The 25958-nt window shown below is 42.5% G+C and overlaps 2 protein-coding genes across 2 annotated transcripts in view; one reads left to right on the top strand and one right to left on the bottom strand.

The window, feature by feature from the left end:
- Positions 1-16800: 16800 nt before the first annotated feature.
- PKDREJ (polycystin family receptor for egg jelly) lies at positions 16801-25957 on the bottom strand. The gene has a single exon (XM_039540578.1). The coding sequence runs from the start codon at positions 25878-25880 to the stop codon at positions 17904-17906; it is 7977 nt and encodes a 2658-aa protein (XP_039396512.1). The 5' UTR covers positions 25881-25957; the 3' UTR covers positions 16801-17903.
- Positions 25664-25958, top strand: part of LOC120406175 (tetratricopeptide repeat protein 38-like) — a 36925-nt gene continuing 36630 nt past the window's right edge. The window contains exon 1 of the mRNA XM_039540609.1: positions 25664-25761. The gene's annotated coding sequence lies outside the window, so the exon portion shown is untranslated. The remainder of the gene's footprint in view (positions 25762-25958) is intronic.

The following is a 25958-nucleotide window of genomic DNA, read 5'->3' as shown; positions in this document are numbered from 1 at the left end:
AAACCTTGTTTATTTTACAATACAACAATAGTTTAGTTATATAATATATAGACTTATAGAGAGAGACCTTCTAAAAAACATTAAAATGTATTACCAGCACGTGAAACCTTAAATTAAATAAATAATAAGACTCGGCACACCACTTCTGAAAGGTTGCCGACCCCTGTTGTAGATGATTTTTGAAACTAAAGGCTGGGGGAAAGCTGACAGGTAAGGAGGAGCACACAGTTGGGTCAGGAACATCCCTTATAGATGAATTTATTGAAGGAGAAATTGTATATCTTAGTAAAGAGGATAGGGAAGAAATTAGGAGCTAGTGAAGAACAGTCAAATGTAAAAGAGTGCCATTTCAATAGCAACAAGGAGTCCAGTGGCACCTTAAAGACTAACAGATTTATTTGAGCATAAGCTTTCATGGGTAAAAAAACACTTCTTCAGATGCATGGAGTGAAAATAACAGAACACCACAGGCCATCATGTACAGCCCCCAGTTAAAACCTCAGCAGCACATCATCAAGGATCTACAACCTATCCTGGAAGACGATCCCTCACTCTCACAGACCTTGGGAGGCAGGCCAGTCCTCGCTTACACAAAGCCCCCAACCTGAAGCAAATAGTCACCAGCAACTACACACAACACCACAGAAACTCTAACCCAGGAACCAATCCCTGTAACAAACCTCGTTGCCTACTCTGTCCCCATATCTACTCTAGCGACACCATCAGAGGACCCAACCGCATGAGTCACACCATCAGGGGCTCATTCACGTGCACGTCTACTAATGTTATATATGTCATCATGTGCCAGCAATGCCCCTCTGCCATGTACATTGGCCAAAGTGGACAGTCCCTATGTAAAAGAATAAATGGACACAAATCGGACATCAGGAATGGTAATATACAAAAGCCAGTAGGAGAACACTTCAGTCTTCCTGGACATTCTATAACAGATTTAAAAGTAGCCATACTTGAACAAAAAATGTCAGAAACAGACTTCAATGAGAAACTGCAGAACTAAAATTCATTTGCAAATTTAACACCATTAATTTGGGCTTGAATAGGGACTGGAAGTGGCTGACTCACTACAAAAGCAGCTTTGCCTCTCCTGGAATTGACACCTCCTCATCAATTATTGGGAGTGGACTACATCCGCCCTGATCGAATTGGCACTGTCAACACTGGTTCTCCACTTGTGAGGTAACTCCCTTCTCTTCATGTGTCAGTATATAATGCCTGCACCTGTAATTTTCACTCCATGCATCTGAAGAAGTGGTTTTTTTTTACCCACGAAAGCGTATGCCCAAATAAATCTGTTAGTCGTTAAGGTGTCACCGGACTCCTTGTTGTTTTTGTGGATACAGACTAACACGGCTACCCCCTAATACTTGAGTCCCATTTCAATATAACTCCTGAAGGCAAGCAACTGAATATTTACAAAATGTACAAGTGCTATATACACATGCTAGAAATATAAATACTAAGATGGGTGAACTAGAGTGCTTGGCATTAAATGAGGATATTGATATAATAGGCATCACAGAAATTTGGTGAAATGAGGATAATCAAGGGAACATGGTACTACCCGGGAACAAAATATATAAGAATGACAGAGTAGGTCATTCCCATGGGGGAGTGGTACTATATGTGAAAGAAAGCATAGGGTCAAAGTGAAACATGTTAAATTAATTAACTGTACCATAGAATCTCTATAGATAGAAATGCTTGAATAGTAAGAGTATAGCAGTAGGAATATACTGCTGACCATCTGACCAGGTGGCGATTGTGAAATGCTCAGGAAGATTAGACAGCCTACAAAGGCAGAGAACACAATAATAATGGGGGATTTCAACTATTCTCATATTAAACAGGTATATGTTACCTCAGAAAATTCTGCAGAGATAAAACTTCTAGACATTATAAATGACTGCTTCTTAAAGCAGCTTGTCCTGGAACCCACAAGGAGACAGGCAATTCTTGATTTAGTACTAAGAGGCACACAGGATCTGGTCCAAGAGGTTAATATAGCTGCACTGCTTGGTAATAGTAGCCATAATGTAATTAAATTTAACATACTCGTAGCGGGGAAATGCCAAAGAAACCCACAACAGTAGCATTTAACTTCAAAAAGGGGATTTCACAAAAATGAGGAATCTAGTTAAATAGAAATTAAAAGGGACAGTCACAAGGGTGAAATGCCTGCAAACTGTGCGGAGACTATTTTAAAGCATGCATCAAAGAGGCTCAAACTAAATGTATATTCCAATTTAAAAAAAAAAACAGTAAGAGGACCACAAATGACACCACGGCTCAACAGCTGAGTAAAAGAGGTGGTTAAAGGCAAAAAGACATCTTTTAAAAACTGGAACCCGAATCCTAGTGACAAAAATAAAAAGGAGCAAAAACTCTGTTAAGACAAATGTAAAAGTATAATAAGGCAGGCCAAGAAAGAATTTGAAGAGAAACTAGCTAAGGACACAAAAACCACCAAAAAAAAGCATTAAATACATCAGAAGCAGGAAGCCTAACAAACAGTCAGTGGGGCCACTGGACAATTGAGGTACTAAAGGACTACTTGAGGAAGACAAGGCTATTGTGAAGAAGCTAAATGAATTCTCTGACTCTGTCTTCACTGCAAAGGATATGGGTAGGGCCCTACCAAATTCACAGTCCATTTTGGTCAATTTCAGAGTTATAGGATTTTTTAAATAATAAAATTCATTATTTCAGCTATTTAATTCTGAAATTTCATGCTGTTGTAATTGTAGGGGTCCTGACCCAAAAAAGAATTGTGGGGGATTGCCAGGTTATTGTACGGAGGGTTGCGGTACTGCTGCTGGGTAGAGCTGGGCAGCTGGATAGCGGTGGCTGCTAGCTGGGAGCCCAGCTCTGAAGGCAGAGCCCCCGTCAGCAGCAGTGCAGAAGTAAGGATGGTGTGGTATGGTATTGCCACACTTATTTCTGCGATGCTGCTGGTGGGGCGCTGCCTTCAGAGCTGGGCAACTGCCCAACAGCCTCCGCTCTGCATCCACCCAGCTCTGAAGACAGTGTCGCCACCTGCAGCAGCGCAGAAGTAAGGGTAGCAATACTGCGATCCCCCTAAGAATAATCTTGCGACCCCCCTGCACATTCCTTTTGGGTCAGGACCCCCAATTTGAGAAACGCTGGTCTCCTCTGTGCGATCTGTATAGTATAGGGTAAAAGCACACACAAGACCAGATTTCCCAGTCCGTGACATGTTTTTCATAGCCGTGAATTTGGTGGGGCCCTAGATATGGGGGAAATTCTCACACCCAAGCCATTCTTTTTAGGTTACAGATCTGAGGCACTGTCCCAGATTGAAGTGTCAATAGAGGAGGTTGTGGAAGAAGTTGATAAACTAAACAGTAATAAGTATTCACCCAAGAGTTCTGAAGGAGCTCAAATGTGAAAGTGTGGACCTACAAACTGTGGTATGTAAACTAGCGTTTAAATCAGTCACTGTACCACATGACTGGAAGGTAGCTAATGTGATGCCTATTTTTTAAAACGGCTCCAGCCTGGCAATTACAGGCTAGTAAGCCTAACTTCAAAATCAGGCAAGTTGGTTGAAACTATAGTAAAGAACAAAATTATGAGACACATAGATAAACTTGATATGTTGGGGAAGAGTCAACACAGCTTTTGTAAAGTAAATTCATGCCTCACCAATCCATTCGAATTCTTTGAGGATGTTTACAAGCATGTGGACAAAGGTGATCCAGTCGAGATAGTTGTGATGGGATCCCCTGGGTGCAGCCTGGGACTGTGGGACCGCTGTACCCCCTTAACCAGCCTGGGCTGTTTCTCTCAATGCGTGGCTAGTGACAAGCAGCAAACCCCTCCAGGCTCTGTTATCACTCAGCACAACTGCATGTGGAGCCCCACACCCAGCTAGATTGCATGAATGCTCCCAGAGCAACTCATGAAACCACACAGAGAGAGGCACCAGCCAAATCCCCCCAGCTTCCAGCCTTGTACTTCAGGAAAATACCATCTTGCACTGTTCAAGACACTTTTTTTGAGCAGTGAAAGATTATTAATTGGTTCACCACTTCATCAATACACCAGCCTTTGTAAACCTGAGCAGATTTACCAAGCACTTCAGGCAAACTCACTGGTAAAGATAAACAGTAAAACAAGATTATTGATTACAAAAGATAGATTTTAAGTGATTATAAGTAATAGGCAAAAAGTCAGGGTGGTTACCAAAAGAAAAGAAAATAGAAGCATGCAGTCTAAACCTTGACCCTTATCACACTAGACAGTATTTAGCTCAAGTAATGTTCTCACCCCACTGGCTCTTAAAGTCCTTAATATATAGGTTTGTCTCTTAAACCTGGGCCAGTCTCTTCTGTTGGAGTCTTCAGTTTTCTGAGCATTCTTGTTGCTTGCAGTGTAGGTGGGAGGAGGAGAAAAGACCAAGCATGAGGCCACTGTGTTCTGTTTTATACCCTTAGTCCATGTGCTTGGGGAACACAAGTCAGGCATGTCTGGTGGGCATTGCTGAGTCACCAGGCAAGGTTGAGCAATTCCCCTGGTGTGGCCTTGTACAAGTGAGTCACTGAATTGTAACTTCCTTGCTGGACAATGGCTGTTGATGGCTGTTCAACACCTGCCCAGGCGTTGGTTAGTCTCATAACTTCATATGCACTAATGATATACGTATTTAGATAGAACAATGGCTTTCCAGCAGAGCATATCCTTTCTCCTGATACCTCACATGGCATGCTTTATGTGAAATATCACAATGATATATAAATGATGAATATGGGGGTTACAGGACACTGCCCCTAGGTATAGAGTGTCACAATAATATACTTGGACTTTCAGAAAACCTTTGACAAGTTTCTTCACCAAAGGCTTTTAAGCAAACTAAGCAGTCATGGGAGAAGAGGGAAGGACCTCTCATTAATCAGTAACTGTTGAAAGACAGGAAACAGAGGGTCATTTTTCACAGTGGAGAGATGTAAACAGTGGGGTCACCCAAGGATGTGTATTTGGATTTGTGCTGTCCAACATATTTATAAATGTGCTGGAAAAGGGGGTGAACAGTGTCAAAATTTGCAGATAAAACAGAATTATTCAAGATAGGTGAGTCCAAAGCTGACTGCAAAGTGTTACAAAGGAATCTCGTTAAATTGGGTGATTGGGCGACAAGATGGCAGATGAAATTTAATGCTGAGTGCAAAATAATGCATACTGGAAAAAATAATCCCAACTATACATACAGAATGATGGAGTCTAAATTAGCTGTTGTCATGCAAGAAAGAGATCTGAGAGTCATTGTGGATAGTTCTCTGAAAACATTCATTCAGTGTGCAGTGGCAGTCAAAAAAGCCACTATATAAATCTATGGCATGCCCACACCTTGAATACTGCATGCAGTTCCGGTTGCCCCATCTCAAAAAAGATATATTAGAATATGAAAAGGTGCAGAGAAGGACAACAAAAATGATTAGGGATATGGAACAGTTTCCATATGAGGAGAGATTAAAAAACTGGGACTGTTCATTTTAGAAAAGAGATGAGTGTGGTGGGGGGGGTATGATAGAGAGTTTACAAAATCATGAATGGTATGGAGCACATGAATAAGGAAGCATTATTTACCGCTTTACATAACACCAGACCTAGGGTGTCACCCAATAAAATTAATAGGTAGCAGGTTTGAAACAAACGTCCTGTCAACGTGGGATTTTGTTAAGGCCAAAAAATATAACTGGGTTCAAAAAAGAATTAGATAAATACATGGAGGATAGATCCATCAATGGCTATTAGCCAAGATGGTCAGGGATGTAACCTCATGCTCTGGGTGTCCCTAACCCTCCAACTGCCAGAAGCTGGGATTGGATGATGGGGAATAGACCACTCAAAATTGCCCTGTTCTGTTCATTAACCCTGAAATATCAACCACTGGCCACTGTCAGAGGCACAATACTGTGCTCAATGGACCATTGGTCTGACCGAGTATGGCTGTTCTTATGTTCTGATATGGCCATGATTTTATGTGACTTACATAATGATATGCCATGATTTGACATGTCCTAAAGTCAGCAACACTTAAAAATATTCTGATCAGAAAATTTAGTTTCCAATGTTTGAAAATGTTACTGATACCAAATTTCCTGGTTTTGAAATACAGCTACAGTCAAGGGTAATTTTTTTCCAAATCTGACAATCTAAATATGCAATTTTCATTCATATATGTTATGTCCAGCTCTCTGAGGGCTTGTACACACTACCACTTATGTCAGTATAACTTATGTTGCTCAGAGGTGTGAATAAGGCACGCCCTGATTGACATAAGTTACATCAACCTAAGTGCCTGTGTGGCCAGCACTATGTTGGCATTAGAGCTTCTCCTGCCAATATAGCTACCCGTCTCTCATGGACATGGTTTTATTATGTCATCTGTCATCATAGAGCGTCTTCACCTGACATGCTATAGCAGCACAGCTGCATCAGTGCAGCTGCACTGCTGTATCGCTTCTAGTGTAGACTAGTCCATGGATATTGAAATCTCTCATTTTTAACTTCAGGTAAAGGGTCTGACTTTCATTTACTCTAAGGCAGTGGTTCCCAAACTGGGGTTCTTGAACCCCTGGGGGTTCGCAAAATGTTACAGGGGGTTCGTGGGAAAAAAATTCCCGAATGGCGGAGAGAGCTGTCCCTAGGGATCCCAGGCAGCATGGGGCCAGCAGCCCGGAGCCCCTGAACTTCCAAGTGCTAAGCAGATCAAAGTAAGCATATCTATCACACTGAGGAGATTTAAACTTCAAGACTCCTTATAAGAAATGGAAAAGGAGGTGGATGCTTTTTGCTGTTTTTAAAATTAAATAGGCAGCTAGAATTGTTTTTAAAATTATTATGAAGAACAAGATTAAGCTTTGTTGTAATGTGCACTGTTTGCCTGGACTGCTGAAGACCTGAATGCTTGTGTAGGAGAAACTCTTTGAGTTGGTTTCTTAAATACCTTCATGCTGTTTTACATCTGATACTCCTTGATGAAATATAGGAGCCTTGTCTTATAACAGGCTTATTCAAAATGATATAAGCTACGAAAGTGAGATCTTGGAAGAGCATTGCCGTTTTCATCATGTAATAAAACTATTGTAATGATAAATAATAATTAATAATAAATAGTGTGTAATAAGCATGTCATAAAAACAATTTTTATATTTTCAAGATCACTGCTTTTATAATTTATACTCAGGTAAAGGAGAAAATCCTTGGAAATACTCATTTTTAGGAAGGGGTTCACGAGACTTGACATTTTAGTGAAAGGGGTTCACAGGTTGTTAAAGTGTGGGAACCACTGCTCTAAGGCCACTTACACTGCTCAGACAGCAGAAAGGGGTCAAAACGTAGGCATAAATTATATACACTTTAAGGCCCCTTTACATTGCCAGAGAGGTGTAAGTTTCCTTGGTGTAAATGCAAATTGGACCTTAAATGTTTTGAATTCCTAGATCAACAAAGACATCAAGGGAAATAGAGGGTTATTTCTGGAGCCATACCTCTAACCTTGAGCCTAGTTGCTTCCCAAATAAAAGTCCTTAAAGGAAAACCAAGGATGCTGAAGGTATGCTGTTTGTGATTTAGGAGGTGTCACTCTTGTCTTTGTGTTAGCACTGAGCCAATTCCCCAGCCAATGTTACAGAAAACTGTGTTGCTGGAGGTATGGTTTTTCAGAAGAATCGTAAATGCAAGGTCCTCACAACTTATAGTTACTGAAGATGCAACTTTTGAGGTCCTGGCCAAAATCTCATTCGAGTCATTTATGTTTCAAATAGCTAGACTTCTTTACCCTTTAATGTCTGGTATATAAGTTACTCAGTGCAGTCCTAAACTGTTGTTCACTATTGTGTACTGTTGAAAAGTTGAAGTTTTTTACCTCGGTTGTGGCTGCATTCCTGGGGTGACTGAATAGATTCCTTTGTACAGCTTTAAAAAAAGGTAAAATTTTAAAGAATAAAAACTACAAAAATAGTCTTACACAAAACCACATACCCATCACATTAGAGAAACATACCACTGAAACCAGGGGGAGAGGGGAAATTATAAATATATCATTACATTGAAACACCCCCCAAAAAATACAGTCATGGTGTGGTGGATATAAAAAACCAATTGCATAGAGAAACATTTTCCATATAGAAAGTAAAATATTATTAAAAAACTAATGTTAAAATTATGTAATACACAGGTTGAAAAAAGAGTTTCTGTACATTATCCACAAATACAAAGTTTGTTTTTAAAAGTCATATGATACATATTGTACATAATCAGCACTAACCTAAATTTAGGTGAATACAGTTAAGAATACAGTTTAGATATTAGCATCCAAGTATTTGGGTACCTCACTCATGAGAAGTTGTACAGAGAGTTGGTTGTGGAAAGCAAAATATATCAATGAGTGGAGATTGTCCCTCAGTAATTGAGAATTAGGGTAGGTTGTCCATTTAGAAAATACAATCTATCAGAGAAGTATTTCAGTTACTTTCCTTCCTGTGCTTCTCATCGGCACTCCAGCTCATCCCTCCTGGTATCGCTGATGTCCAGTGATGTGTTCTGTGTAGATGTCCCGTGACCATCTAATGGCATCTGACACCATGAGTTGCTGCATCAATATTAAAGCCTAATAAAGTCCAAAGAGGTGTTTGACTCAAAATTCAGAAATCAGGAAGATATTTTTAGGGATTTGATATGTATTAATTTTGTCACGATTGGCCCATAGTTGAAGAGTGGAAGGGACACATAGTAGTAAAAACATGTAACCCCTTTGGAGGGGGTTGGGTCACAGAAACTCCCTCAAGACTGTCACTAGATGTGCTGGGATACCACTGAGAACCCCCCTGTCAGAGATGGCGTCCGTCCACTCCTGTCTTGCTGAGTTAGATACTTCAGTCAGCTACACTACAGCACAGACCAAGAGGTTTGGCCACACACCCCTGCAATGCACTTAAACAGAGATCCACTCAGCTCAGGGGCTTCCTAGTTAACAGAGACTTTCCCAGCACCCAGTATTCAGTCTTTCTGGGAGCCTAAACGCCAAATAAATTAGTTTTAGCCTGAATAAACCTTATACAGAGTAAACTCCTAAATTGTCTGCCCTCTATAACACTGATAGAGAGATATGCACAGCTGTTTGCTCCCCCAGGTATTAATTGCCTAATCTGGGTTAATTAATAAACAAAAGTGATTTTATTAAGTATAAAAAGTAGGATTTAAGTGGTTCCAAGTAATAACAGACAGAATAAAGTAAGATATCAAGCAAAATAAAACAAAACATGCAAGTCTAAGCCTAATATAGTAGGAAACTGAATACAGGTAACTCTCACCCTCAGAGATGTCCCAATAAGCTTCTTTCACAGACTAGACTTCTTCCTAATCTGGGCCCAATCCTTTTTCAGACCAGTGTTGTGGTTTATGGCCTGGGTCCAGCAATCACTCACACCTCCGTGTTACAGTCCTTCGTCCCAGTTTCCTTCAGGCATCTCTTTGGGGTGGAAAGGCCATCTCTTGAGCTAGATAAAGACAAAATGGAGTGGCTTCCAGGGCCTTTTATCTTCTCAGCAGAACCCCCTTTGTTCTTCTGTGCAAAATCACTGCAACAAGATGGAGTTTGTAGCCACCTGGGGAAGTCACATGTCCATGAATGATTCAGCTTTTAACAGGTAGAGCAGCCATTGCTCACATTGCTACCTTGAATGTTCCCAGGAAGGCTCCTCATATGTGGATTGGAGTCTCCCCAGGTCCATTGTCAATTAAGTGTTTCTTGATTGGGCACTTAATCTGAAGAGTCCCTTCACAATAAACTGGTCAAATGCTTCACTGGTACTAAGAATCAAACACATTGAGATATAAGTACATAGCCAATAATCATAACTTTAAATACAAAAATGGTACAGGCATACAAATAGGATGAATATATTCAGTAGATCATAACCTTTGCAAAGATATATTACATGGCATATTTAGCATAAAACATATTCCAGTTATGTCATATTTACAGTCAAAAGCAGCACCATAGGGGTGATCTGAAATACTACACTAAGCCTCCAAGGGACTCACCCCAGAACTACAGCAATAATGGTGGCAGAGGCCAAGGACTCTCTTTCCCAGATTGCCTCGATCCAGGACAGAGATAGAACTGGCAGCCACACTACTGGGAGCAATCATGTGCCGGGACTCGGAATAAAGGGTCTGACTTTACTTTCAGTGTGCTGTGTTTGGAGTGTAGCGGGGAAAGGAGCTATTCAGCTGGGGAGGACACTTCTACCCTCCACATTCCTACCCAAGGAGACACTTTGTGCTCTTATAGGATTTCTGGGACATTGAACAGTGTGATTGCAGCAGAGACCAGAAACCCAGAAGACTGAGGAGAGCGTCACAGTGAGGCTACCAAGAGCTAGTCTAAATCCACATTTGAGTCCAGACAAAGAGTCACAAGGATGATCTGACCGTCCTTGGTATGGATACGTTGTAAGAACACCCTTGTTTATTAAGTGATATTGTGTTTTAAGCTGGCCCCTGATTTCACTGTTTCTCCACCCATCACCCACGTATGTGTCTAAACTCACTGTATGCGTAGGTAAGTCCTGGGAGGGAGCAGTGTGGCTGTAAATGTTGGGGATGGGATAGAGTTTATGTATTGTTAATTTTGTCTTTTATTATCCTAATCTCTTTTTCCATTGTTCCCTATCCTGAGTTTCCCATACATAATAAAGCCTCTGTTACTGTTTTATCACTCTAGAAATTGTGGTAGGTGTTTAATTTTATTTTTTGTGCTCTGACTGACACTCCTTTGTATAAGATTGGATGATTAATATTTTCCTAAGGGACGGGCCTTCTGTGTTCTCTGCACTAGGGGGCGTTTCCTTGGGTGGAGGCACCGGATGCCCTTATAGCCAAACCCAGAACCCATATCCCTGAGGAGAAAAGGGAGAGGCTGCAGCCATGCCTCAGGATGGGGTTACAAAATGGAGGCACTGCTGGGATTCTAATTACAACAGGATTTTGATTGATAAGAAGAGTAGGGCTTGTCTACACATTCAGCGCTGTAGCACTTAATGAAGATACTACTGATGCTGGTGGGAGAGCTTCTCCTGTTGGCATAGATAAGGTGGTATTTTGTATCAGGTGATCTTATCACCTGACCTAGGGCTTGTCTACACTGGGAATTTACAGCGCTGCAACTTTCTCGCTCAGGGGTGTGGAAACCCCTCCCCGCCCCCCGAGTGCAGCAAGTTTCCGTGCTGTAAAGTGCCAGTGTTGACAGTACACCAGCGCTGGGAGCTATTCCCCTCATGGAGGTTGTTTGCTGCGACTACACAAGCCACATTAAAACTGCCGCAGCAGCGCTTTAATGTTGCCAGTGAAGATGTGCCCTTAGTGGTGTCACAGCTACGTCCCAGGACACCTCTCAGGAAGGAGAGAGATTAGTATCTTCACACTCTTATTGTTTCTTCTTAAATGGCTCATTCAGGATGATTGCTTACTGTCTGATGGGCATTTTCCCAAGTACACACACCGTTGTAATTGTTACATACTTAATATTCCTAACTTCAAATACAGAAATAATACATGTATACAAATTGGATAATCACATTCAGTAAATCATAACTTTTCCAATGATATTTTATACGAGCCATCTTGCATAAAAAAAAATATACCTATCTCATAGAACTGGAAGGGACCCTGAAGGGTTATTGAGTCCATCCCCCTGCCTTCACCAGCAGGCCCAAGTACTGATTTTCTCCCCAGATCCCTAAGTGGCCCCCTCAAGGATTTAACTCACAACCCTGGGTTTAGCAGGCCAGTGTGCAAACCACTGAGCTATCCCTCCCCGCAAAGAAGTAGTTTTTCACCCCAGGTGGGACTTGAACCCACAATCTCTGGTTTAGGAAGCCAGTGCCTTAAAGTATATTTTAGTTATGCCATATTCATATCATAACTATATTTCTATGAAGAATATGTGGTGTAACACCACAGACGTGTTAACATCAGCTAAGTTTGATGCTACAGGGCACTGATGGTTTTAGGCCTTGTCTGCTTAGGACTACAGTCTTCAGTACTGATCCAATTTGAACAACACTGATGTGGCTTCTCTGGCTCAGAACAGGACACACTAGATTCCTGCCTCTGGGTTAAAGGCTGTGTGACTAGCTAAGAGCCTGTCCAGAAGTTATCCCTATCACTGATGCACATTTCACCCATCTGGACATGACTTCTTTACTGCAGCCAAGCACGTCCACTCTGAGAAAAGTAAAAAAACGGACCATGGTTTAAGAGACTTTATTTATGCTCTAGAGAAGGGAAAACCAGAGATGTCAGTAGTCTTCTCACCAAGATGCACCCTTTAAGATAATGGAGTAGGCTTACCCCCATAAATGGTCTGTTATATTGCACAAGTCAATGTTCAACAGCCCTGAAGAAATAACTAGTACTTCTGGTTAAGTGTAGGAGGATTGTCCTACATTCCCTCCATGAAGAAATGGGAGAGTTGGGAGTGGACAAGACACTTGATTTAGTGAAATCCCAGTTCTGTTGGCCAAGTATGGCTAATTATGTGAGGAAGCCATTGCAAGGCTTGTTTTAGATGTCTACAGAGGATGACATTGCCAAAGAAATCTGTCCCTTTGGTTAACGTCACCAGCAGTGATCTTTTATACATGGACTGTTTAAGTGTGGAAAGTGATACTAAGAACAAGGAATCATAGAATCATAGAATCTCAGGGTTGGAAGGGACCTCAGGAGGTCATCTAGTCCAACCCCCTGCTCAAAGCAGGACCAAACCCAACTAAATCATCCCAGCCAGGGCTTTGTCAAGCCTGACCTTAAAAACCTCTAAGGAAGGAGATTCCACTACCTCCCTAGGTAACCCATTCCAGTTCCTCACCACCCTACTAGTGAAAAAGTTTTTCCTAATATCCAACCTAAACCTCCCCCTCTGCAACTTGAGACCATTACTCCTTGTTCTGTCATCTTCTACCACTGAGAACAGTCTAGATCCATCCTCTTTGGAACCCCCTTTCAGGTAGTTGAAAGCAGCTATCAAATCCCCCCTCATTCTTCTCTTCTGCAGACTAAACAATCCCAGTTCCCTCAGCCTCTCCTCATAAGTCATGTGCTCCAGCCCCCTAATCATTTTTGTTGCCCTCCGCTGGACTCTCTCCAATTTATCCACATCCTTCTTGTAGTGTGGGGCCCAAAACTGGACACAGTACTCCAAATGAGGCCTCACCAGTGCTGAGTAGAGGGGAATGATCACATCCCTCGATCTGCTGGAAATGCCCCTACTTATACAACCCAAAATGCCATTAGCCTTCTTGGCAACAAGGGCACACTGTTGACTCATATTCAGCTTTTCGTCCACCGTAACCTCTAGGTCCTTTTCTGCAGAACTGCTACCCAGCCATTCGGTCCCTAGTCTGTAGCAGTGCATGGGATTCTTCCGTCCTAAGTGCAGGACTCTGCACTTGTCCTTGTTGAACCTCATCATATTTCTTTTGGCCCAATCCTCTAATTTGTCTAGGTCCCTCTGTATCCTATCCCTACCCTCCAGCGTATCAACCACTCCTCCCAGTTTAGTGTCATCTGCAAACTTGCTAAGGGTGCAGTCCACACCATCCTCCAGATCGTTAATGAAGATATTGAACAAAACCGGCCCCAGCACCGACCCTTGGGGCACTCCACTTGATACCGGCTGTGGTAATGGATCATTTCACTTGACACATCCAGGCTTTCCCCACCAGGTACCAGAAATCCACTACTATTGCTAAGGTGTGGTGGGAAAAGTTCTTTGTACACTACAGATTGCCTTGTAGAATCCATTCAGATCAAGGAACAGAATTCAAGAGTAGGTTTATTAAAGAACCATTGCAAATGACGGTTGTGAGGAAATCCAGAACCACACCATATCATCACCAAGGAGACCCTCAAGTGAAGAGATTTAACAGAACATCATTAAACATGTTTGGGCACATTAAGTCCTAATCAAAAACCCAAATGGAGTCAGCACATCAGCTTTCTTGTGCATGCCTATAACTGTACAAAAAAATTAGTCTACAGGATATTGTCTGTTACTTAATATTTGGAAGAGAAGCCAGACTTCTGGTTGATTTGTGCGTCAGGGTGTCAGCTGATGGAATTTACTCTTAGACATGTCTTTAGTATGTCAATTGAATAAGAGCTGTTGAAGGAGGCCTATAAAACAGTGACAGATGCCATAAGAAAATGCAGAGAATCTAACAAGGCCTGCTATGATTCCCAAATAAGAGATCATGCCCTGCAACCAGGGAATCAGATCTTAATAAGGAATTTTGGACTCCCAGGAAAACATAAAATTGCAGATTGATGGAAGGCTGACACCTCTTTCATTGTACAAAAGTTTCTAGACCTACCTGTTTATAAAGTTTGGTCTGAGGATGGGAGAGAATCTATCAAGACTCTGCACAGGAACCATCTGCTATCTGTTAGACAACTTACCCCAAGCAGTAACCCTGTACCAAAAACATCTGTCAAAAGAATTCCTGTCACTAGGAGAAGAAATAATGACAAGAGTGTTACTGCATCATCTCCTGATATAGTATATTCAGCTTCAGCTGAAGAATTAGTTGTTTCATATACTGATAGTGAGTATAGTTTCCCATGTGGGGAAATGGTTTATGAGCACATCAGCCTGATGATGTTTATAAGGGCCAAGTTTTATGATGAAACTAAAGTCCCAGTTTGAACAAAATCTCCATATCTGATCAGTCTAATCCTGATACCACTATAGATTAGTTAAACCCTTTGGCAGAACCGTTCTTTCCACCACAAAATCCGGAAGATATGGCTATGATTACAGAGGAAGAGCCCCACTGAGGGAGAAGTTGCAGATCCATACATGGACCCTGAGGTGAGGAATGCATGACCTACTGCTGCTGAAAATCCAGCTGTATCCAGATACTCTGGATGAAAGGTTAAACCTATGGTAAAGTTAACCTAGGATTCTGCTAGTGTCTCCTCCAAAGGGCTTCTTCAGATGCTCCGTAAGTGGGTATCAGGAGTGTACTGTCCAGTATTGGAAAGACCTCTATGTTGTCCTTGGGTTTTAGTAAGACATTGTGTTTGTTTGTATTGATGTTTTATTGTGTATTATTTTACATGTTTTTAATTAAGTTCTTGATGGGGACCTCAAGTTTTCTGATGTAGGGGATGGTGTACTGTCTTTTGAGGGGTTGCTCCTGAAATACCACACTCAGCCTCTAAGAGACTCACCTCTGAACACAGCAGTAATGGTGGCAGAGCCTAAGGACTCTGTTTCCCAGATTGCCTAGGGTCCAGGGCAGAAACAGAACACAGCTGGCAACACTACTGGGAACAATCATGAGCCAGAACTCAGAATAAAGGGTCTGACTTCACTTTCAGTGCACTGTGTTTGGAGTGTAGCGAGAAAAGGAGCTATTCAGCTGGGGAGGACCCTTCTACCCTCCACATTCCTACCCAAGGAGAGACTTTGAGCTCTTATGGAATTTCTGGGACATTGAACAGTGTCATTGCAGCAGAGACCAGAAACCCAAAAGACTGAGGAGAGAGTCACAGTGAGGCTATCAAGAGCCAGCCTAACTGCACTTTTGAATCCAGAGAGTCACAAGGATGATCCAACCATCCTTGGTGTGCAGGGGTGGCTCTAGGCACCAGCAAAACAAGCTGGTGCCTAGGGCGGCAAAATCTAGGGGGCGGCAAAAGGCTGGGGCCCCAGCTCATCCTGCCGCTGCGAGCCGAGGAGCAGCCCGTCCCCTGCAGCCGGGGGGGGGCGGCAGGCTGGGCCGGCGGACCTGCCGCAGTCATGCCTGCGGGAGGTCCACCGGAGCCCCGGGACGACTGGATCTGCCGCAGGCATGACTGCGGAGGGGGCGCTCGTCCCGCGGCTCAGCTGGACCTCCCGCAGGCATGACTGCGGCAGCTCAAGCGGAGCCGCCGGACCCGCGAACCGTCCGCAGCCGCGGGAGGTCCAGCCGAGCCACGCGGGACCAGCGGTCCCTCTGCAGTCATTCCCGCGGGAGGTCCGCTGCTCCTGCGGCTCCGGGGCGCCTCCCGTGCATGACTGCTTGGGGCGGCCAAAAAGGTAGAGCCGCCCCTGTTGGTGTGGATACTTATAAGAATACCCTTGTTTATTTAGTTTGATATTGTCTTTTAAGATGGCTACTGATTTCAGTGCTGGACCACCCATTACAGACTGCGCCTAAAGTCACTATTTGCCTAGGCACGTGCTGGGAGGGAGCAGTATGGTACATATTGGCTGTAAATGTTGGACGGGAGATAGAATTTATGTATTATTAATTTTGTCTTGTATTATCCCAATCTGTTTTTTCCATTGTCCCCTATCCTGAATTTCCAATACCTAATAAAGCCCGTTACTGTTTTATCACTCTGGGAATTGATAGGGTTTTTTTGGTGCTCTAACACTCCTGTGTATGAGATTGGGTGATGAATATTTTACAAGGGGCAGGCCTTCTATGTTCTCTGCACTAGAAGGCGTTTCCTTCTGTGGAGGTACCAGGCGTCCTGATAGGTGAACCCAGAACCCATACCCCTGAGGAGAAAAGAGAGAATGCTGTAGTCATGCCACTAGATTGAGTTCCATATATGTGCATTTGCTGTAGATGCATCCAGAAGATCTATCAAACTATCCGTTCAAAGGATGACATTTGAAACAGTATTCAATGCCAATTACTGACAGAATTTGGTATGTGTGGCCATTATATTGGTAAGAAATAGCCACGTGTTCTAAGGAGGTGTTTAAAGATTGGTTTATTCCTGAATGTTTATGATAAGATACACATTTAAAACACAAACTTGTATAAAATGTGTTCCCACAATACTGTGTGATTGACTCACATCAAAAATACTCCGCAAATATACAATAATGTCAGAAGCTTAGTATAGTAAAACCCCACTTTTCTGAACAGAAGGGGGAACCTGGAATTTATTAGATAAACAGGGACTCAACTAAGGAGAATGTTTCCATGCAAAAGATGAACATACAATGAAAACACATACAATTAGAATTGAGGGAGAGGGGATCTGTTGTACATCAGTTTTGTACAGCAAACGAGTTACAGGGATAGAAAATACATTTTTTTCTAACAAAGGTCTATGCATTTAATAATGCTTGATGTGATAAAACAAGTCCTTTCTTCTTGCCTGTACCCATTTATCTGACATTCATTACTTAGTAAAACTTAACATATTGACCAACACGCAAACAAAGTAGCAAAATATACCAGAATTCCACTAAATGCACAGTCTGAATACACAACAAATTGTATAGGTCAAAGGTATTTGCTGATTCTTTTAAGAACCTTACAGTATTGTATTTAAATTGTCTTTATTAGGGAAATGTAGTTTTGAAACAGTTTTTTTGCTTGCCAAAGCAAATTATTATAAATTGTCCTATCTTTTCTTTCAATGTAACATTTCTCATCCTTTAGATTATGATTCATGAAGAAGCCTTGCCAGCAGTATCTAAGCAGGGGTATACATGCCATGAACCTGCTCCCTGTCCATTTCTAGTCTTCCATTATAGTGGATTTGCTCAGCCATTTGCAGCTGGCTTGTTGTCCCAGGCAACTATTGAACTGAGTCCTGACTTGCTGCCTATGAAATGTTATAGGAACTGATGCCTAATTTAAAATACTATGGAAACTGTCTCAAAGGATTCTGAGGTAAATCTGAGGAGGACCAATAGTGAGTGGCTGTATGTTGAGAATTCCCTAATGTCACAAGTTAACTCAGAATATTTACGAGCACTGATTTGGGAAATATTAGAGGATAAATTATTATTGTTATTATACTGTTTTTTAAAAATCATTCTTATTGCACATAAAACCCTGCATTACTCATATGACAAGATAAACCATTTTCTTGCCGTTTATTTTTTTGGTCTTTAGCCCTAAGTGTCGGTGGCTATACCTCTGAGCTTGCCCATACAGTACACTATTTAAAAGATCTGGATCACTTGCTGATGGTGTCCTACAGGTGATAAAATACCATATCCTTCTGATCTTATGAACTAGAAAAGTAATCACCTCTGCTTCATCAGATGGTTCTTCATATACAGGTTGTTTCATATCCTCATAGGCAGACATAATCACAGCTTGAAATAAATTGATCAAGACACAGATCATCACCAGCATAAAGGAGGCTAGGAAAAGACCACCCAGCAACCGGTTGGATGTAAAAGCAGTGTCCTTAAAAGCTGAAACACAATAGGAGAAGACAGTCTGAGCTGAATGAATCATATTATTATAATTCCATTCATGTTGGCCAAACACTAGGTAGCCAAAAGCCATGTATACAAAAAAGTACACTGCCACCACAAGTGCCATAGAACAGATTCCAGGAAGAGCTGCCAAGATGGATCTCTGTGCCAGACGCACATCATAAAAGAATCTGGAATACCTGAGAGTTTTCAAAACTATGAGAAATGCCAAAAAGCCCATAATTATCCTCAAGGTCTGATCTACATGAGAAACTGTATGGAAAGGAATGAAATCATTTGGATTAAGTAAGTAAAACTTTACTATATCAGCCCCCATCTTAAATTTGATGACTTGCAGGAAAACAAAAAAGAAAAACACCGACTTTAGACCAAAATTGATTAAGTTGGAAACATTTTTAATATACTTTGTCCTTTCTTGGCGTATGATGTGAATTTCATCCATGATATAAATGAGGAGAAAAGCAAGAACAGTTATAAACACAAACATTTGTGTTCTGCTTTGCTGCTGGAAAATTGGGAGCGTGAAAGAATGTACTGACAAGCTTGTGTTTATGAGCCCCAAATGAGAAACTTCAAATATGACTGAGATGCTGCAAAATAAATGTACATCTGGGTTAAATGTAGTTAGTTCAATAATCACAGCCCATGTCTCTTCATCAAGCCAATTGCTATTTTGTAAAACATTCAGCCTTTTTGTTGAATTAGGCCGCTGTTCTGCAGGGAAGAAGTAAAAAGTGTATCCCCCTGGTCCATATGTGTATAATTCTCCATATGAGTAATACACCCACTGATTTCTGTTTGACTGGTACGTAAACCCTACATAGTTGTCGGTGTCACTAGTAACAGATCTGTTGGCACCCTTTGTCCAGGACCCAACATAGTCTCCTCTCTCTTCAGGGTCACTGCCATATTTATGAAGACAATGGCTTTTACTGATCACAAATTTATTTACAAAGCTGTGAGGATGGAAACATTTTTTCTCAGTACTTTTCGCCCTTACTTGTCTCATCCTTGGCAAACCTAGGATTTTGGACCAGCTATCAGAAAGAAAAGTTGGTTGGTGGTTATTGTGGATCAAAGGCAAAAAGACATTATTCACCCACAAGTAAATGTGTTCTAGTTTATCCACGTTGGAGAGCTTGAGAGAGAATTGTTTATGAATAACTTGATTGTAGTAAAAGCTATTGGTGTTTTCTGTGGAGTAGGCAATATTTAATACTAGGGTTAAAAAGACAAAGTGACTGACAATGTCTTTTAGGAAGATGAAAACTTTACTTTTAATTTTCTCTCTTTTCCTCATGATTGTGATTTCATCCTCTTCTAAGGGCTGATACTGCTTAGTGCCTCTGAGTCTGATAATTCCATAGTGCATCTCTCTCATCTCATCTGCATCCATAGTAACTTCATCCAACCTAATCTCAAGGAAATTATCCCTGGTTGACCATGGGATGTTTTCACAGTACTTTGGATAAATTGTACCCAGGGCTGAGAAAAGAATGATTTTTAGGGTTTGAAGAAGAAGCACACTCTCAAAAAATGAGGTTGTTGATGCTAAAAGCCACTCTAATGATGTTTTGTAGCCATAGGACAGACCATATAATACGATGAAAAATGATGACACCCCCGCTACAGCTATGACCAATATCCAAGAGACATAGACACACCACCAACAAAAAGTTATCTGTGGCCTTTTGCGAAAGAGCATGAAGGGGATGTTTAGTGGTTTTCTTTCTTTCTGAATGCTGGCATCCTTTTCTTCTGCATAATTATTACTGAAATTGGAGTTTGGTGGTTGGGTCTGTTGTGCTTTAGCCTCTGCAGTTGAAGTATCAGCTGCATTTTCCTCCTCTGCTGCAATTGCATTTGCAGCACCCTCAGAGATTGTGCAATTACTCCACATTTTTCGTGTTCTTTGCTTTCTTTTTTTATCAAAATACTGCAAACTATACGAATCATTAGCATTGGAACAGTTCTCTAGAGAATTGCTACTCACAGATTGTGTAGAAGCTTCTGTAAGGTACCATTTTTGCAGGCGTTCCTTCCAGTTCCTAAGGTTTCCAGACATGAAGGGTGAACTTTCCTTTGGGTGATTCTGAGCTGTACCATGTGGAGAAGGCTCCTTCTGTGAATACTTAAACAAGGCAGTTATAATCATTTGCACAGGGATGGTAACCAAAGCACTTTCAATTCCTATTATTATTGATATCAAATATCGTAAGTGTATTGAAACAACTTCTTTATTTTTGTCGGCATTAAAGAACATAATGTTAATAAGCAGGGTACACAATAGTACTGCTAAACAGCAAGATAATCTTTGGAGTCTGTTGAAAGAGCCAGTGACAACCTGAGCAAAAACAGATAACCATATGTGACTATCTACGAGGTCATTGGCAATATTTATTAAAAAATAGTCCATTTTGGCCAAAGGTACTCTTGGGTGTGTAACAACAAATGTCCTTTCTAGTATGCGATCGTCCTTATCAAGAGCAAGCCATTTCCTGCAAATAAACAGCCAGAACTCTTTAGTATACATATTTTCAACTTTTACTCTACTTAAGAACCAGTCAGGAGAAGAACCTCCGTTATTATGCCAGACCCTAAGGGAATAAATGTCTCCTAAATCATTCTTGGTAGTTAGCAGAAAAGTATCAATGCCTCCTCGAATGAATGATGGATAATTCAGGTGCCGTAAGTGATGCACGTCACTGGTGCCATTTTGGCCTATGAGTTGGAGAAAAACATCTGCTGTGGTTCCAGCTCCCAAGCGACTGCCTGTGTATAAAGTGACCAAGTAGCACACTTTATCAAAGGGGTCATTGTCTTGCAGGACTATAACTTTGTCCCTGCTAACTTTATCAGTCTGGTCTTTTCTCAGGGCCCAGAGAGCTAGGAGAAAATAGACTAAAAAAATGAAAAGCACTGTTAAGAGGGTCACCATGTTTTTGTGTATTTTTGCTAAAAGGGATTTTTCCAGATCCACTGGGTTGGGGACCACAAATACTTTAGAGGCCAAGAACTTGATATCGAATTTGGAGGAACTGGGTATGGTGCGGCTTGCTGTTCCCTTGGTGCGCTGCTTCACCTTGCAGATGCAATGTACCCTTTGCCAGCTGGTAAGAGGGCCAAGAACGCATGTACCTTCTTTCCACTGACTCTGCACTCCATCTAGGTTTAAGCAGACAGCATTAAAAAGGGAGATGCTCACCAACCTGTTGTTTCTGGACCTTACAATAGATTGTGATTGCAAGATAATGGAAATGTTCCATTTATCTGTCCCACTGCCTGGGGCTGTGGCCCTCAGGAGTGACTGTGGGAGACAGATAACATAAGGAGCCTTAATCGCACAATCTATGTTATTTGACTTATTCCCACTTGCAACTGCAGGCTCATTGTGAGAAGCAAAAAAAGAAGCTATAGGAGAGGTGTGGGTGACATTAACACCTAAGTATATAAATAACCTGAAAGAAACTTTTAATTTAGTCAAAATCTGGATAAATATATCCTTGGAGTTTCTGTTCACTTCAAAACTAAATCCTCCAGTTGTTTTTGGGAGGGTTTTATCAGGCCCTATTGTCAATTTAAAAGCTGCAGACTTCTTGTCTTTTCTAGCAATAATCACTTCTGCTACTGCAGGCATGATCCCTATTATGTCACCATTCACCTTGGTTCCTGTCATTTTGAACCCAGTGACTGTTGTAACAATATCTGACCTATATGCCAACCAAGGGAAGGGGTTCTCTTCAAACTCATAAAATACAGTGGAAATCACAGCATCTATTGGCAATTCCGAATGATCCCCCTGCTTCAGTGTTGGATAAAAGCAATTCTTGCAGTCTTTTTTGGCGGAGAAAGTATTTGTGACATCCCACTTTTCATCTTTATTTAAATTAATGTTCCAGCTTTTGGCCTCCATTACAGTTTCATTTTCTCCAGGGACTTTGCCTTGTAAGACTATTTCTGCTAAAGTCTCCATGACAGAGAAGGTTTGTTTAACTGCATGCACATTCACATTGCTGAGGTCTAAAAGAGAAGCTTTCAGGACATTGGACAGGCCTGTTAGTATACCAGTGCTCAGAAGCTCTGTTTGTTCAGACCCAAGGCTTTTATCCCTGAATCTTTTTAGTGCTTCACTCACTTCTTTCAGTTTTTGAATGGCAAGCTGTTGTGATGCTCTATTTACTTCAGTGACTTCCTGTGTTAATTCAGAAATACAAGCAACTACTTGATTTACTTCCATTACGTTGGCAGTAGGAATACTCAAAGACTGATTAAGAAGGCTTTCCCTAAATTCAGCCTTAGACACCTGGATAGTTGGTGCAGTTTTAATATCATTTAAAATTGAGGCAACCATATAAACCAAATAGCCTACATTTAAATAATCTCCAATTTGAAGCAAAGATGTCATTGGTGCACTTGATCCACTGGTTAAAGCAAGCAGTTCATTGAGCATAATATCTGGCGGTCTACTTTTGGCTGGATCCTGCACTGTTGTGTGTAAAGTTACTTGGGAAAATGCCCCAAGGGAATCATACACTTGAACATAGATCGTCAAAGTATACTTCTTAGACGGTACACCAATGGGGAGAAAAGATGGAGGAGTTTTAGGCTGATAGCCAAAATACACTATTGTCCCCAATGTATTCTCCTCTAAAGAAGTTATTCTACTGCTTTTCAATAAATCTGAGGCTGCTATTACTTTATACGTAAGAGGTAAATTTTTATCCGAAAATCCACTACACTGAACAATGAATTTTGTCAGAAATGCAACACCCCTGGTTGGATTGACAGTACACTTTCCAATCCTAGGTGCAGAATTTACATAAAATGAGTACCTGTAGGTTGATGACCTACCACCCCAAGTGGTTATTTTTAGGAGAAGAGTGTATGACCGGTCTGCAATATTCATAAAAGTCAAAGCATGTATAGACAGGTATGCACTAGACTTCCCTGTTGAAGTTTTGGAAGCCCAATCAAATTTTACTTCAGTGAAACTTCCTGAAAAAAGTGACCAGTGATAGACTGGTCGACTGGTCATTCTACAGTTTAGGCATTTTCCAGACAATGTAAATCTATCTGTTGGAATTACAATTTTACCACAATTTTCAATGCATGTAACATTCAGAACAGGTGGAGATCCAGGCCGCACGCTTATGGTTTGGTCAGCATAACTCTTTCTGCTATCCTTTTGAATGACCAAACGAAAATGGTACACAGTATTTCCTTGAAGGGTTTCTGGCAAAACAGACTGAGTAGGATCAGAAAACTTTATCCATTTCAAATCTACCTGGTTTGGATGACAGGTCCCATTTGTACTCACTGTCATGTTTGCATAATCTGATACACGTTTTGTACAGTACCACATAAATGTGAGCCCCTCTAATCGGTCCAATGAATCAGGATCAGAGGAAGTAGATCCATCCAGAGTCCAATGATCAGAAAAACCCACTGTCCGGAAGGTGCCTCCAGCAATGACTGCCACCAGGTCACTCTTCTCAATCTGAACAAAAACTGTATCTGAGCCTTCCAAAACACCCTCAGATGCAGTTATTTTAACAGAGAAATTAAACAGATACAAGCCATAATCTAAACTAAAGCTGGGAATTTGTAAAATGAGCATCTGTCTTCTCCAGATGAGGGGTGGATTTAAAGGTTTTGTCCAGTCTGGAATAGTCATGACATTCTGAACACCATAGATTTTCCAGATTGCTTCAGTACGTACAAGATCTGTGCAGTTTACTTGCAACTTGGCATACAGGATAAGTTGTAACCCTTTTTTAGTACGTATGATGGGGTAAACAAGATCAGGCTTCTGGATTCTCAAACGCTCTATGAAACAAGGTTTTTTCTGACAAGACACCAGTGACTCCATGACCTTTGAAGCATAAGTGTTGACTGTGACTTTTAAAACAGCAGGTGTAAGTCCACTTCTGGTACAATTCACTTTTGCCACAAACCCTGTGTATAGGGCAGGATTAAAAGGTAAAACAGAGCGACGGACAAAGTGGGCTGCATTTCTGACATGATCATCATAAGTATAAGTATTGTTCTGGATGAGGTACTCTTTTCTTGACCCAAACAACTGCAGGTTGAAGGTCCACTCACACTGCAGCATTGGATGTTGCACAGGAATAAACCACACAATGTAGATCAAACTCCGCAAAAAAGAAGGACCACTGTTGAAAATGTGGACTTCTATATCTCTGTTCACTAGAGACCTGAACAGGGCTCCTTTCCGGTTCAGATACAAGTGCATGTTGAACTTGTACCACTGCAACTTCACAAACTCAATAGTGAGTAAGAAGGAAAGGCTCTGCTGCTGGAAGAATATATAATGGGTGTTGAAGCCATCATCAGGGGCACTGGCATTGTTTGCTTGGATGGTGTAATAAAGTCCATGGTTGCGGCTAAAAATATAAGTGCCAGTCTTGGTCTTCTGGGCATTAAGGGTGAGGTAGGTGGGAGTTTCACTGTTCACTGTCAGGCCCAGTGTAGCATTGGAGAAACTCAGCTCCCCTGCTAGATCCCCAAACCACTCTCCATCAACATGGAAGTAGATGCTGGCCAGCGCCATTTCATTAGACTGCCGGGGCATGGAGTCAGCACAGAAGTTGCTGCGCAAAGCATAAGGATTATAGGAGGCTGACCAGCCCTCCGTCCCCTGCATGTCCAGCAGCCTATATGCCAATGTCCTGGGGCCAAGGGGCTGTAGGCTCCAGGAGAGGCTGAGGGGCTGGTAAGGAAGGCTAAACAGCTTAGAGTGGGCACTGAGGACATGCAGCAGAGCTGGCTCCACCCTGAGGGTGAGGCTGAGGCTGATCCGAGGCCCCTGCTCCATGCTGATTGAGGCAATGTAGAGACCACGGCGGGTATAGTGCACGGTCAGGCGGTAGCTGTAGTAGGAGGCACAGACCTGGTGCAATTCAGCTCTTGGGTAGGCAGCGGGTGGGAGCAGCTTGTGGTGCTGGTTGCTAGGAATGAGGAGTGCAGCAGGGCTGCCCCCGCGGCTGCTGAAGCGGTAGCGCCAGCGTGAGCTCTTGAGGCGCGCACACCAGCCCAGCTGCACGGGCTGCCACTCGAGGATGGGGGGTTCCGGTGGCCAAAGCAGGAAGAGCCGCACATCCTGCCCGGACACCTCGATGCTCAGGTTGCGGTGCAGACACGTGGGCACGGCACACGAGGCCGACGCACACTGCACCGTGATGTGGCTTGAGGCCCAGGGTGGAGCAGGGCCCGCCCCAGCCAGGCCTGGCCCCAGCACTGCCCTGCCTGACCAGCGAGACGTGTCCTGCACCCAGGTCGAGTCCCGGTACCAGCGGCAGCGCGGTGGGGGTGGCAGTTGTGTCTCCCCCTCCTGGGCTCGTGACACTGCTCCCGGGGCCCGCGTATAACGCAGCTCGATGGGCCCATCCCACAGGCACGAGGCCCAGACCTCGTTGTCCTGGCGCCGATAGACTCGCCCGTGCGGGTCCGAGCAGGTGACCAGCAGTGGCGGGAGCTGGAAGCGCGGGGGGGCCGCAGCAGCCCGGCCCGCCGGGGGGCCGCAGCAGCCCAGGAGCGACAGCAGGAGGCTGGGGAGCAGCAGCGGCGGCGGCATGGTGGTGGCGGGGCCAAGGGGAGAGCCCTGGCCCGGGAACGGACACCTCCCAACGGCTCCAACTGCCACCGAGCAGCC

Source organism: Mauremys reevesii, linkage group 1, assembly GCF_016161935.1.
Source record: "Mauremys reevesii isolate NIE-2019 linkage group 1, ASM1616193v1, whole genome shotgun sequence".
Lineage (NCBI taxonomy): Eukaryota > Metazoa > Chordata > Testudines > Geoemydidae > Mauremys > Mauremys reevesii.
The sequence above is the reverse complement of the archived record's forward strand: the minus strand, read 5'-3'. Positions and strand labels throughout refer to the sequence as shown.